The sequence below is a fragment of the Sapajus apella genome, unplaced genomic scaffold, assembly GCF_009761245.1.
Source record: "Sapajus apella isolate SASKATOON/1434 unplaced genomic scaffold, GSC_monkey_1.0 scaffold8, whole genome shotgun sequence".
NCBI lineage: Eukaryota > Metazoa > Chordata > Mammalia > Primates > Cebidae > Sapajus > Sapajus apella.
Genome location: NW_022436948.1, coordinates 2,897,301 through 2,911,268, shown reverse-complemented (window position 1 = coordinate 2,911,268; position 13,968 = coordinate 2,897,301). Strand labels below are relative to the sequence as shown.

General features: G+C 41.1%; 1 protein-coding gene across 2 annotated transcripts in view; it reads right to left on the bottom strand.

Moving 5' to 3' along the window:
* Positions 1-13,968, bottom strand: part of HSF2BP (heat shock transcription factor 2 binding protein) — a 109,154-nt gene that overhangs the window by 47,890 nt on the left and 47,296 nt on the right. For both annotated transcript variants that reach the window (XM_032276757.1, XM_032276756.1), the window contains exon 6: positions 3,784-3,901. In XM_032276757.1, coding sequence (XP_032132648.1) covers positions 3,784-3,901 — 118 coding nt within the window. The remainder of the gene's footprint in view (positions 1-3,783; positions 3,902-13,968) is intronic.

The window sequence follows — 13,968 nt, the reverse complement described above, 5'->3', positions numbered from 1 at the left end:
ACACACACACCACACACCCACACGCCACACACACCACATACCACACACACACCACACACCCACATTCCCCACACATTCCACACACTTCCCCCCACTCCACACACACCCAAACACCCTCACATACACAGCCAACACCCCCCACACCCACACCACACACCCACAAATACCCCACACACACATCCCACAAACACATATACCCCATACCCTCCACATATACACACCACAAACATCCAACATACACATACCACACAAACACATCCTCCTCACATACACACATACACAGCCACACACACAAGATGCATACCACACCCACATCTCCCCCCACACAAAATACACTCATCCAAATCCCTAGTCCCACATATACAAACACACCACACAGTCACACACGACACCCACCTCCCCCCAACATATATACACACACACCACACACACATTCCCTCACATACCCATAAACACGCCCCACACAAACACACACCATATGCACACCAGATACCCCCAAAACACCCACATACGCATACACCACACACAAAATACATCCCAACCCCTCCACACACACACCCTGCACATATGCACCCACATCCACACCACACACACATCCCAGCCATATGTGCCTCTGACACGAGAGGAGAAAGCAAAGGTGAGTGGAACAAACAAGGGAAGCCAAAGTGAGGCAGCCACACTTGCCCCTTCACCCCTGTGCGGCAGGAAGTAATGCCGCCTGCTGGGCCGCCCACCTGCACAGGAAGGGCAGAGCAGGGAGGACGTCAGGGTCACACCAAGGTCTGTCTCCACCACTATGGAAGTGAGTGGGAGCTGAGTAAGGATATAGAGGAGGACCCCAGTGGGGCTGGAGACCAGAGAAATGACAAGAGTTTGTGCACAAAGGCAGCTTCTTCCCAAACCTCACTAAGCAGCCCCAGCTGTAGGAACAGAGGAGGAGGATGGCTGGGCTGGTTCAAGGCTGAAAGCATCAGGAAACGTGATCCACGCTGGGGCTAGTGAGCTAGAGGGAAGGAGGCCATGGGGGAAATGCAGTGAGGCGGAGGAGGCGGAGGAGGTGGAGGCGGAGGCGGAGACGGGAGAGGCGGTGGTGGTGGTCTTGCAGTTTAGAGGGAACAATGGTAGGAAGGGAGGCAGGGAGGAGAGGATGTATGTGTGCTACAGCAGTGTCTACCAGACAGTCCACCTCATGACCATGTGCAGCGTCTGGCCCAAAGCAGACGGCTTTGACAACAGTCAAAGACACATCAAATCTGGGGAACTGAGAAAGGCAATCGAGCTTGAAATTAGATTGTTAAATGAATCACCCCTAAACATGTTCAAGTCACTCAAGACAGCAGGAAATGCGGAAGGGGACACCAACAAGCCAGTACTCAGTGAACAAGGAAACTGGATGGTCAGAAAACTGCAGTGATGAGAAAGGCTGGATGTGAGGGAGCAATTAGCTGCTTGAATTTTCAAGGAGGAAAAATTTTTGCATGAGACTGGAAGAGAAACAGCCTTTAAAAATGAGCATTCTCTGTCTCAAAAAAAAAAAAACTACATATGCATATATGTTACACTATATTATATGCATTATTTAAGTGCATATAATTTTTTGGACAAAATACTAACACTGACTAGAAAGTTTGGTTCTGGATAAGATGGCCTAAACACACCCTCCAGTCTCACTTCCACCGAAAGCAGCTACAAATTCCACAGAGAATATATGAAGCAGCTGTTTGAGGACTCTGAAAAGTAAACAGTAGCAGGCAGATAGGCAAAGAAGTTCAAAATTTAAGAACCACTAAACCAGCAGTGAGTTTACCACTTTTTCCTCTAGTGTCCCTGGTCTGGACTCACGGGAGCTCCAAAAACCAGAAGTAGCACTGAGCCACACGGAGAGCACCAGGAGAAGGTCTCTAGTGAGGCTCCAGGAGTGGGAAAGGGGTCTTCTGCCAGCAACCACGCGCGGTGGCAGTGGCGGCATCCCCAGGTAACTCAAACTCTGTGGGAAACAAATTTTCCTTACACTTGAAAGCTCTATGACCTTCTCAACCCCTGCTGCAGGGCTGGACAAGGGCAGAATCGCAGGCGCTTGGACACTGCAGGGTATATGAAGCCCCGGCATTCCAGGTGAGGTACTTTAACTAAAATGTACCCAGAGAGTTAACAGCTCAGAAAAGTGACCCCACAAAGTTGTTTATAAACTCCTGGCCTCATCCCAAGGTGTGGCTGTGTGGATCTGATCACAAACAGCATCTGAAAGACTCAGAACTGCAGCTCCAATCACCCAGCTCTCAGACTGGCCACTGGGCGGCACACATGGGGGCTGTTCCAATAGCTCTGTAAAGGATCTTTGAAAACAGGACTGGCACAGGAAACCAAACAGAAAAGGCTGGTTGGAATCTGACCCAAAGGGGTTGATGGCCTGTGAAAATATAAACATCAGCATTTCCCAAGGATTTAAACAAGACCAGCGATCACATAAATGTCCATGATAAATCCAAAATTACTTGGCATACAAAGAAACTGGAAATCTCAACTCACATGGGAGAAAACCATCGAGACACCAAGGCCAGGATGATACAGATGTTGGAAGCATCTGGCACGACTTTACAGAAGCTCTTACTTTTAAAAAGTGCTCCACAGCATGGCATGGTGGCACATACCTATAGTGCAGCTACTCAGGAGGCTGAGGTGGAAGGAATACTTGGAACGCCCAGGAGTTTGAGGCCAGCCTGAGCAACGTATGCAGAGACCCGGTCTCTTTAAAAATAAAAATAAAAAAATAAAGATGCTCTAAGAAGTCAAAGGCAACACTCAGAATGAGTGGTGTGAGTGGCAGAATACTACACTGCTCCCTCTCCCCACGATTTCCTGCCCTAATCTCTGGGACTATAAATTATCACACACTGATTATGTCATTGTCTGGAAAAGGGGATTCTGTGGATGTAATTAAGGGTTACTAACCAGCTGACTCAAGAGTTTATCAAAAGGAGTTTATCCAGGTCTGCCTAATCTAAACACAGAAATGCATATGAAGCAGAGAGTTTGCCTTCTTGAAGTAAAATTTTTAACGAAAGAATAAAAGCAGACAGAGTTTCATCTTGCTGGCAGCAGAAGAGGAAGTCTGAGACTGGACACGTCAGGACTCAATGAGCGACTGTGGCTTGAAGACAGGCCCACGTGCGAAGGAATGCAAGCAGCCCCAGCAGCTGACCCACAGCTGACCCACAGCCAGGACAAGGGAGCTCGGTCCTGAAACCAAGACACTGGACTCTGCCAGCAACTTCAACGTGCCCAGAAGCAGATTCCTCCCCCAGAGTCTCCAAAAAGATCCCAGCCTGGAAGACACCTCAGTTCTGGCCTATGCAGAGAACCCCTCAAACCCACTCAGACTTCTGACTTACCAAACTATGAAATAATAAATGGTGTTGTTTTAGCCACCAAGTTGGTAATAATTTGTTAGATAACAATAAAAAACAAATACAGATTTTAGTACCTGGAAGTGGAGTGCTACCATAACAAAGACTTATTTATCATTTTGACATAACCATGAAGTATCATGTGATAGTATTTGGGGCTCACTGATTGCTCTAAGGTGAGTACATTCCTTCCTTAAATTTGTTTTTCTAAAATGCTATTTAAGAGAGTGCACCCCTTTAACTTCTCCAGGCAATTTATTTCCTCTGGTTTTTAGAACTACCACCAAAATTAACGGTGTTTACTTGAAGAAAGGCCCAATCAGCACATTCTAATTAATTGTAAATAGAATTAACTTTTTAACATTATCCATCATACACTTTGAGTTTGGTACACTGTCCTGGCTTCAAGTCTCCCAGGAGTTGCAATATGGTGTCCAAGAGCACCCGGCTTGAATTAACCAAGAATTCACGACCACATGCTATGGCAGCAACGTCTGCAACAGAAAGATGAAACAAAGCATCAAGATCATGAAGACTTCAGAACCTAGAAAATTTTGTGCAGACGTGTATACCTATGTAACAAACCTGCACGATCTGCACATGTACCCCAGAACTTCAAGTATAATTTTAAAAATTATAAAATTCAACATTTTATGGCATTCCTTGAGACTAGACATCACTGTACAGTCTACCTAAGTCAACTGCCTTACAGGTCATTTTCAGGACCCATAATGCCACCTACCTAATAAGAACACTCATTGAAAATACTTTGTGACCTTTTGTTTAAATACTATATTGGACAGCCTTCTTACAATAATTATTATCCAGAGCCTATAAAAGAAAAGATTGGCCAATCAGAATGTAAAACAGTTAATTCTATATGACAAAACACTACAAAAATTAAAATTAGCAGACAAAGGGAGAATGCTGTTTGTACAAGATGTGTCTACAAAAGACTACATTTCATAATGTATTGATTGGAATATTTGCTAATCAATAAAGAAAAGAAGAAGAAAAAAAGAAAATCTGTGCAGAAGAGTATTTATTGCTGTTTTTCTCCTAAAAGACCTAATAAAAACACAGCTGACAATGAGGCATTTAAAAATGAAATTGCTAGACATCGTGGCTCACAACCGTAATCCCAACATTTTGGGAGACTGAGGTGGGAGGATCGCTTGACGCTACAAGTTCAAGGCCAGCCTGGGCAACAAAGCAAGACCCTATCTCTACAAAGAATTTAAAAATTAGCCAGGCATGGTGGTGCGCACCTGTAGTCCTAGCTATTCAGTAGGTGAAGGCAGAAGGATTGCTTGAGCCCAAGAGGTACAGGTTGCAGTGAGCCATGATCATGTCACTGCACTCCAGCCTGGGCAACAGAGCAAGGCCCTGTCTCAAAAAAAAAAAAAAAAGTATCAACGAAAATGACAGCCCAGAGAGAATCACTGACAATCACAAAAGCTACTGAAATAGTAAATTATGTGCACCATGATTAGCAAGTGCCTAAAGAGTGAAACAGAGCCCTGGAATCTAGGCATGTCTGCAGTCCCTATGCTCCACAGTACTGCATTAAACAGCTGTGGGCAGTTAGGGTCCAAACATAAGGGAGGGCTGATTATCTTATCTGGGACTGAGAATGTATAAATTCACTTTTAATAACATCCATAATCCAAAAACCCAAAAACCAAAATGCTCCAAAATCTAAAATTTTTTGAGCACTGACAAGATGCACAAAGGTCATGTTCACAGAGCATTACAGATTTCAGATCTTTGAATCAGAGTGTTGAAAGAGCAGATATAATGCAAGTATTCCAAAATCCAAAACACTTCCGGTCCCCAGCATTTCGGATAAGGAATATTTGATCTATATTTGCTAATAAGTTTTAGCCATGATATAAAACTGAAAACGGAAATTATATGCAGTCAAAAAAGACTATGAAAGCTGATTTTAAAGAAAACTTATTTTCTCAATTTTATGTCCCATTGTGGATCAGCAAGTACCCCATTTCTTCATGCCTGAGGCCCTGCGAATCGGCGTAAAGCCCAGACCAAGTAATCACACTGCTCCCAGTGGGCAGTGCTGCAGCCACTACTGGCTCCATCGACATTTCCAAATACCTGTCAGTATCCAGTGATCCAAGTACGTTTATGTACATGTTTGTAAGAGTCTTCTTTAGTTGGATCTGGCAGTAAAGCATGATTCAAAGTGACTAAGATTTCTAAGCCAAATGATCAGACCAAGGTGGAAGAGAGACAGGCCAGCAGCCTTGTCTTTCTCCTGATTTTAATAGAAATGCTTCTAAAAACTCACAGTTAAGTGTGATGTCTGATGTGTTTCTGGTAGATACCCTTTATCAGTTTAAAGAAGTCTTCATCTGTTCTTAGTTTTTGCTAAGAATTATCACAAATGGAAGCTGAGTTTTATCACTTACTTGTTCTGCCTTTGACTAGATGTAATCTTACGCATAAAATAAAATTTCATCTATGCTCCCAGACCAACTTAATGAACTCAGATCTTTGACATTCCTATTTATTTTTGTTCACCTGGTCTGAGATGGACCAAAAGAGTAATATTAAAGTCTACTAAACCTAACAGAGTTTTTCCCCTTTCTACCTGTCTTTGCAGCATTTGGCCACATCATTGGTGCTGTGTCTTCGGGTACGTACTTTCATGATAGCCATAACTATTGAGAACAGAACTTTTCACTGACACAAACTTACCTTCTTTGGTTAATGAATTTTAACCTGATAGGTACATTTTCCAGAATACGACACATTCTAGTTTTACTGAAGACATATTTTAGGAGAAAAATGAACCAAGTAAGCATTTGACATCATAAACACAAAAGATAGCTTTTAGGTAGCTTTTCAGGGGAAAAAAGCATTATTTATGTAAATAACTGCAGACCATATACTGAAACCCAGCAGAAAAACAGAGCTATAGGCTCTGGCAGCCTGACTCCAGAGATAGGTACCAGGTGAGCCTGGCCTCATGTTCAGACCCTTGAGTAGTCCCCTACACTGTGACTCACTTGTCAGAAGTAGAATGCAGCAGAACGGACACCACAAGCCTTCCAACAATGGACAGGAAGAAGCCTTATGACTTCGGTGGTCTCCTGTCACTTGCTCTAGGATTCCTGAGTCACTGTGAAAGAATTCCAACTACCCTAAGGCTGCCATGATGAAGAGACCACACAGAAATAGCACAGTGGAGGCCAGGCGTAGTGGCTCACACCAGTAATCCCAACAATTTTGGAGGCCAAGGTGGGTGGATCACTTGAGGTCAGGAGTTTGAGACAAGCCTGGCCAACATGGCAAAACCCTGTTTCTACTAAAAATACAAAAATCAGCCAAGTGTGGTGGCTCACACCTGTAATCCTGGCTACTTGGGAGGCTGAGGCAGGAGAATTGCTTGAACCTGGGAGTGGAGGCTGCAGCAAGCCAAGACTGCACTACTGCACTCCAGCCTAGGAGACAGAGCAAGGCTCTGTCTAAAAAGAAAAGAAAAGAAATAGCACAGTGAAGAAGGCTTGAGACTCTATGAGGGGAGAAGACAGGGAAAGACACCTCACTAGACTCCAGCTGTTCCATCCCTCAACAATTTGAGTCATTCCAGCTAAGGCCCCAGATGTTGGAGAGCAGCAGCAGCAAATTATCCCTGCCAAACCTGACCAAATTGTAGACTCATGAGCAAAATAATTGTCGTTAAGGAGGTTTGTTATACAGCAATAGAAACATTACTAATACTGAAGAAAAACAAACAAAAACTATACCATAGCAAGCAACAACACCCAACAAATTTACTGATAAATGAAGTCTGTATCATATATCCAGTATTGTAGCTGCAAATGCCAATGCCGCATTTCATTAAACATCACCAAAACATGAACTACAAAGTAAAATAAATGTGAATAAATTCTTACACAGACTGCTCCAGTATTTGTCTGTTGGAATTTGTTTCACATGACAATTTGTACTTTGCTTACTGTTATTTAATCTATCTAGAATGCTTGTGAGTCAATTCAAGGCTACAGAATTGATTTGTTACCATTCACCAAAAGTAAAAAACTACCAGTTTATTTTTCTGTTAAAATGGTTTTTCTAGGTTCATTTTTCATTAAAAGTGTTTATAGGTAATTCTAAAGGTTAACATAGTAATTATATAATTTAAGAAATGGGCCAGGCACAGTGGCTCACGTCTGTAATCCCAACACTTTGGGAGGCTGGGGTGGGCAGATCACAGGGTTAGGAGTTCAAGACCAGCCTCAGCAACATGGTAAAACCCATCTCTACTAAAAATTCAGAAATGAGCCAGGCATGGTGGCGCATGCCTATAATACCAGCTACTCAGGAGCTGAGGCAGGAGAATTGCTTGAATCCGGGAGGCAGAGCTTGCAGTAAGCCAAGATTGTGCCACTACACTCCAGCCTGGGTGACAGAGCAAGACTCCAACTCAAGAAGAAAAAAGAAATCAAAAAGAAATGGAGTGAGCACAGTGGCTCACGCCTGTAATCCCAGTATTTTGGGAGGCCAAGGAGGGTGATCAGCTGAGGTCAGGAGTTTGAGGCCAGCCTGGCCAACATGGCAAAACCTGGTCTCTACTAAAAATACAAAACTTAGCCAGGCATGGGGGTATGTGCCTGTAATCCCAGTTATTCGGGAGGTTGAGGCAGAGAATCACTTGAACCCAGGAGGCAGAGGTTGCAGTGAGCCAAGATCACACCACTGCACTCCAGCCTAGGCAACAAAACAAAACTCTGTCTCAAAAAAAACAAAAGGAAATGAATCAGGGCCAAGCACAGTGGCTCACATCTATAATCCCAATATTTTGAAAGCCATGGTAGGAGGATCATTTGAGCCCAGAAGTTTGAGATGAGTCTAGGCAACATAGTATCTCTACAAAAAAAATTAAAAATTAGCTAGGTATGGTGGCTCATGCCTGTAGTCCCAGCTACTTGGGAGGCTGAGGTTGAAGGACTGCTTGAACCCAGGAGTTTGAGCTTACAGTGAGTTATGATCATGCCACTGTACTCCAACCTGCGGGACACAGTGAGACTCCATCTTAAAAAATAAAAATAAAAAATCTGGTGTCAATTATTTATGCTAAAAAAGATATACAGAGTTCAGACATATTATGTCTGATACTTTTGCTTTAGACTGTAATAATTTCATCTTGTTTTCAGCAACAAAAATAACAAGAGGGTATTGGCAGAGAATGATAGACATATAAATCAATGGTAGCATTGAGAGTACAGAAATAAATCCTCACATTTATGGTCAATTGATTTCCAACAAGGTTGCCAAGACAAATCAATGGAGAAAGGATAAAATAATCTTTTGAACAAATGGTACTAAAACAACTGGGTATCCACATGCAAAGGAATGAAGTTGGATCTCTACCACACACCATATACAAATATTAACTCAAAATGGATCAAAGATCTGAATGTAAGTATTAAAGCAATAAAATTCTTTTTTTTTTTTTTTTTAGTCTGGGTCTCACACTATCACATGGGCTGGAGTGCAGTGGCACAATCACAGCTCACTGCACCCTCAACCTCCTGAGTAGCTGGGACTATAGGCATGCACCACCATACCCAGCTAATTTCATACTTAACAGACTAAAGTACACTGTAAATATAACTTTTATATATGCTGGGAAACCAAAAATTTCATGTGACTCACTTTATTGTGCTATTTGCTTTATTGCAGTGATCTAGAACCAAACTTACAATATCTCTGAGGTATGGCTATATTTGAAAATCATATCTCTGATAAGGTACTAGTATATTACAAATACCTCTTAAAACTCAGTGACAGAAAGGAAAATAACCCAATTACAATATGGGCAACAAGGAGTTTCTGGTTCCAAAATGGTGGCACAGAAGCAAATTGGTTTCACTGCTTTCTAACAGAAAACCAAAAATGAATATACAGCAGCTCCAAGATTATCAGCAGCAATATTCCAGAACTCAAATATGAGGATCAGACAGTTCCCACAGCAACAGACAAGTGAGAAAAACTCTGAACAGACAGTAAAACAACTGGACTTTCATATCTGTGGCACCCCTCTCCATAACGTGCCCAGCACCAAGAGTGAGGAAAATTTCCCCGACTCCCAGTTTCTACACTGGAAAAAGTCAGGTGGAGAAAAACAACTACTGTCCCCACCATCTTAGATTCCCTGGCAGAAAACCTGTCCCTGCTTCAACCTATGGGGAGCACTGTAAGTACCTGAAGGGAAACTATTCCCAGCCCTGGAAACTCTAATCTGTAACTTAGCCAGCAGAGACACAAAATCAGAGTAGCCGTTCAGCAGATGCACACAGTAGAAGGTATTTCCCACAGGTCCCCTGGGCACAAATGCCTTGCCAGTATTCCCACACTGCCGGGTTACCCTCTTTGTGACCTCCCCCATTCGGGATGGGCAACACTCTGATGGTTTTCTAGAGCCAAGGTAAACCTGGACTTAAGGCACCATGTGGTGCCTATAAAGAGGCAGCAACCTAGCAGAAAAAAAGAAAGAAATTCAATAAGTAAATTACAAAGACTCATTAGTAAACATATCTAATAAAAACCAAAATAACCCATACAGACAAGACTGGAATAAATAAATACTCTTTCAATGCAAAGGCATGGACATTATCCATAATAAACGACAAAAAACAGGTAACCATGACCTTCCCAAAAAGATAAAGCAAGGAATCATTTACTGTCTCTAACAAGATGGCAATATATGAGCTCTCTGACTAAGAATTCAAAATAGTAGTTTTAAAGAAATTCAGTGATCTCCAAGATAACACAGAAAAGGAATTCAAAAATTTGTCAGAGAAATTTAACAAAGAGATTGAAACTTAAAACAATCAAACCGGCTGGGCACAGTGGCTCATGCCTGTAATCCCAACACTTTGGGAGGCCGAGGTAGGAGCCTTGGGGTCAGGAATTTTAGAATAGCCTCAGCAATTTAGCAAGACCCAATCTCTACAAAAACATAAAAAACTGGCCAAGCACTGTGGTGATCACCTGTAGTCTTACATACTTGGGAGGCTAAGGAGGGAGCATTGCTTGAGCCCAGGAGTTCGAGGTTGCAGTGAGCTGGAATTGCACCACTGCACTCCAGCCTGGGTGATAGAGCAAGATCCCATCTCTAAAAAATCACCATCAGCATCATCAAACAAAAATCTTGGAACTGAGAAATGCATTTGCTGAACTGAAAAATTAATTTGAGGCTCTCAACAGCAGAATGGATCAAGCAGAGAATCATTAAGCTCAGAGATAGGCTATCTGAAAACACAGAGAGGAGAGAAAGAAAAAAGAACCAAAGGAATGAAGATCACCTACAAGACACAGAAAATTACCCCAAAAGACCCGATCTAAGAATTATGGTGTTCAACAAGGTAATGAGCAACAATAAGGAATAGAAAGTTTATTCAAAGAAATAACAGAAAACTTTCCGAAACTTAGATATAAACATCCAGCTACATGAAGGCCACAGAACACCAGAGTCAACTTAAATAAGCGTACCCCTAGATACATAATAATCACACTCTCAACATTCAGAAATAAAGAGAATCTTAAAAACAGCAAAAGAAAAGAAGCAAATAACAAAGGAACTCCCAACTCATCTGGCGACAGACTTCTCAACAGAAACTATACAGACCAGGCCAGGCAGGGCAGCTCACGCCTGTAATCCCAGCACTTTGGGAGGCCATGGTGGTCAGATCACTTGAGGTCAGGAGTTTGAGGCCAGTCTAGCCAACATGGTGAAACACCATCTCCACTAAAAATACAAAAATTAGCCAGGTGCGATAGCACGTGCCTGTGGTCTCAGCTACTTGGGAGGTTGAGGCAGGGGAATCACTTGAACCTGGGAAGCAGAGATTGTGCCACTGCACTCCAGCCTGGGCAAGAGAGCAAGACTCCAATGAAAGAAAAGAAAAGAAAAGAAAAGAAAAGGAGGAGAGGAGAGGAGGGAGGGAAGGAGGGGGGGGGGGGGGGGAAGGGGGGGGGAGGGGGAGGGGAAGGAAAGAAAGGGAAAGGAAGGGAAAAGGGAAAGGGAAAGGGAAAAGGAAGGAAAGGAAAGGAAAAAGGAAAGGAAAGGGAAGGAGGAAGGGGGAAAGGGGAAGGGGAGAAAAGAAAACCATACAGGACAGGAAGGAGTAGTATGATATTTTCAAAGTTCTGAAAGAAAGAAACCACCATATAGGAATACTGTATCCAGCAAAGCCATCCTTCAAATATGAACGAGCAATAAAGTCTTTCCCAAACAAAAACTGAGAGAATTTACCACCAACCAGACCTATCTTACAAGAAACACTAAAGGAAGTTCCTCAGTCTGAAAGAAAAACACACTAACATGCAGAAAGAAAAAAAAATTGAGGGTATAAAACCCACTGGAAAAAGAAATACTTAAATAAACATAAAATAAATATAAAACACACTGTACACAGACAACCCCAGAATATTCTAATACTGTACTCCCGATGTATAATCCACTCAAAATTCTAACATGAAGCCTAGAAACAGAAACAATAATAGCTACAGCAACCTGTTAAGAGACAGGTAATATAAACATGTAAATTGAGACAACAAAAAGTCAAAATATGGGGATGGAGTTAAAGTACAGAGGCATTTTTAGTTTTTTCTTTGTTTCTGTTATTTTTCATGATCAAAGATAAGTCATCATCACTTTAAAATAACTTATTATATCTAAAGATGTTTTTTGTAAGCCTCACGGTAATCACAAAGCAAAAATCTATAATAGATGCACTAAAAATAAAAAACAATGAACTAAAACATACTACCGGAGAAAATTGCTTAACCAGAAAGGATGACAGTAAGAAAGTGAGAAGAAAGAGAGAAGTTACAAAACAACCAGGAAACAAGCAACAAATTAGCAGTAGTCAATCCTTACTTACCGATAGTAACACTGAATATAAACGGATTCGGTTTTCTAATTAAAAGAAATGTGGAGCGGCTGAATTGAAAAAAACAAGACTCAACAACATGCTGCCTACAAGAAACCCACTTCACCCATAAAGGCACATGCAGACTGAAAGTGAAGGGTAGGAAAAGATATCCATGCAACTGGAAATCAAAAAAACAGGAGTAGCTACACTTACATCAGATAAAATATAGCAAAAGTCAAAGACTGTGAAAAGAGACAAAAAGTCACTGTCTAATGAAAAATGGGCCAAATTGGCTAGATAACATAACAATTTCAAACATCTATGTACCCAACACAGCAGCACCCAAATATATAAATCAAACATTAATACATCTAGAGGGAGAAACTAACTGCAATACAGTAAGAGTAGGGATTTCAACATCCCACTCTCAGTTATGGCCAGAAGATCCAGACCAAAATACATATATATATATATATATATATATATATATATATATCAACAAAGAAACATCAGAGGTGAACTACACACTAGACCAAATAGGTCTGACTATTTACAGAATATTTTACCCAACTGTTACAAAATATACATTATTTTCATCAGCATATAGAACATCCTCGATTACAGACAACATCTTATACCACAAAACAAGTCTCAACAAATTCAAAAATAGAATCATATCAAATAGCTTTTCTTTTTTCTTTTTTCTTTTTTTTTTTCATAAAGGTAGGATCTTGCCATGTTGCCCAGGCTGGTCTCAAACTCCTGGCCTCAAGCAGTCCTCCCACCTCAGCCTCTCATATTGCTAGGATTACAGGCATAGGCTACTGTACCCAGAAAAGGTACAACAGAATAAAACTAGAAATTAATAACAAGAGGAACCTCAGAAACGATATAAACACATGGAAATTAAACAACATACACGTGAACAACCAAATGGGTCAATGAAAAATTTAGGAAGAAATTTTAAACTTTCTTGAAACAAATGAAAATGGAAATATAACACACCAAATCTCTAGGACACAGCAAAAGTGGTACTAAGAGGGAAGTTTATAGCAGTAAATGCCTGTATCAAAAAAGCAGAAAGACTCCAAATAAACAATCTAATGATGCACCAAGGAAACAGAAAAGTAAGAACAAACTAAACCCAAAATTAAGAGAAGGAAAGAAATAATAAAGATCAGAGCGTAAATACATGAAATTAAAACTAAAAAAAATACAGATGATTAATGAAAAAAAAAGTTGGGTTCCTTTTTCTTGAAAAGATAAACAAAATAGGCAAACAATTAGCTAGACTAAGAGAAAAAGAAGAGCCAACCAAATAAAATCAGAAACAAAAAAGGAGACATAACAGCTGAGACCACAGAAATACAAAGAATTATTAGAGACTGTTAAGAACAACTGTAGGCCAAAAAATTGAAAAATCTTGAAGAAATGGCTAAATTCCTGGGCACATATAACCTATCTAGACTGAATCACATATACAAAATAATAGAAAACCACAACAAACTAATAATGAGTAACAAGATCAAAGCTGTAATAAAAAGTTTCCCATCAAAGAAAAGCCGAGGACCTGATGGCTTCACTGCTTAATTCTATCAAACATTTAAAGGAGGATTAATACTAATTCTACTCAAACTTTTCAAAAACATTTGAAG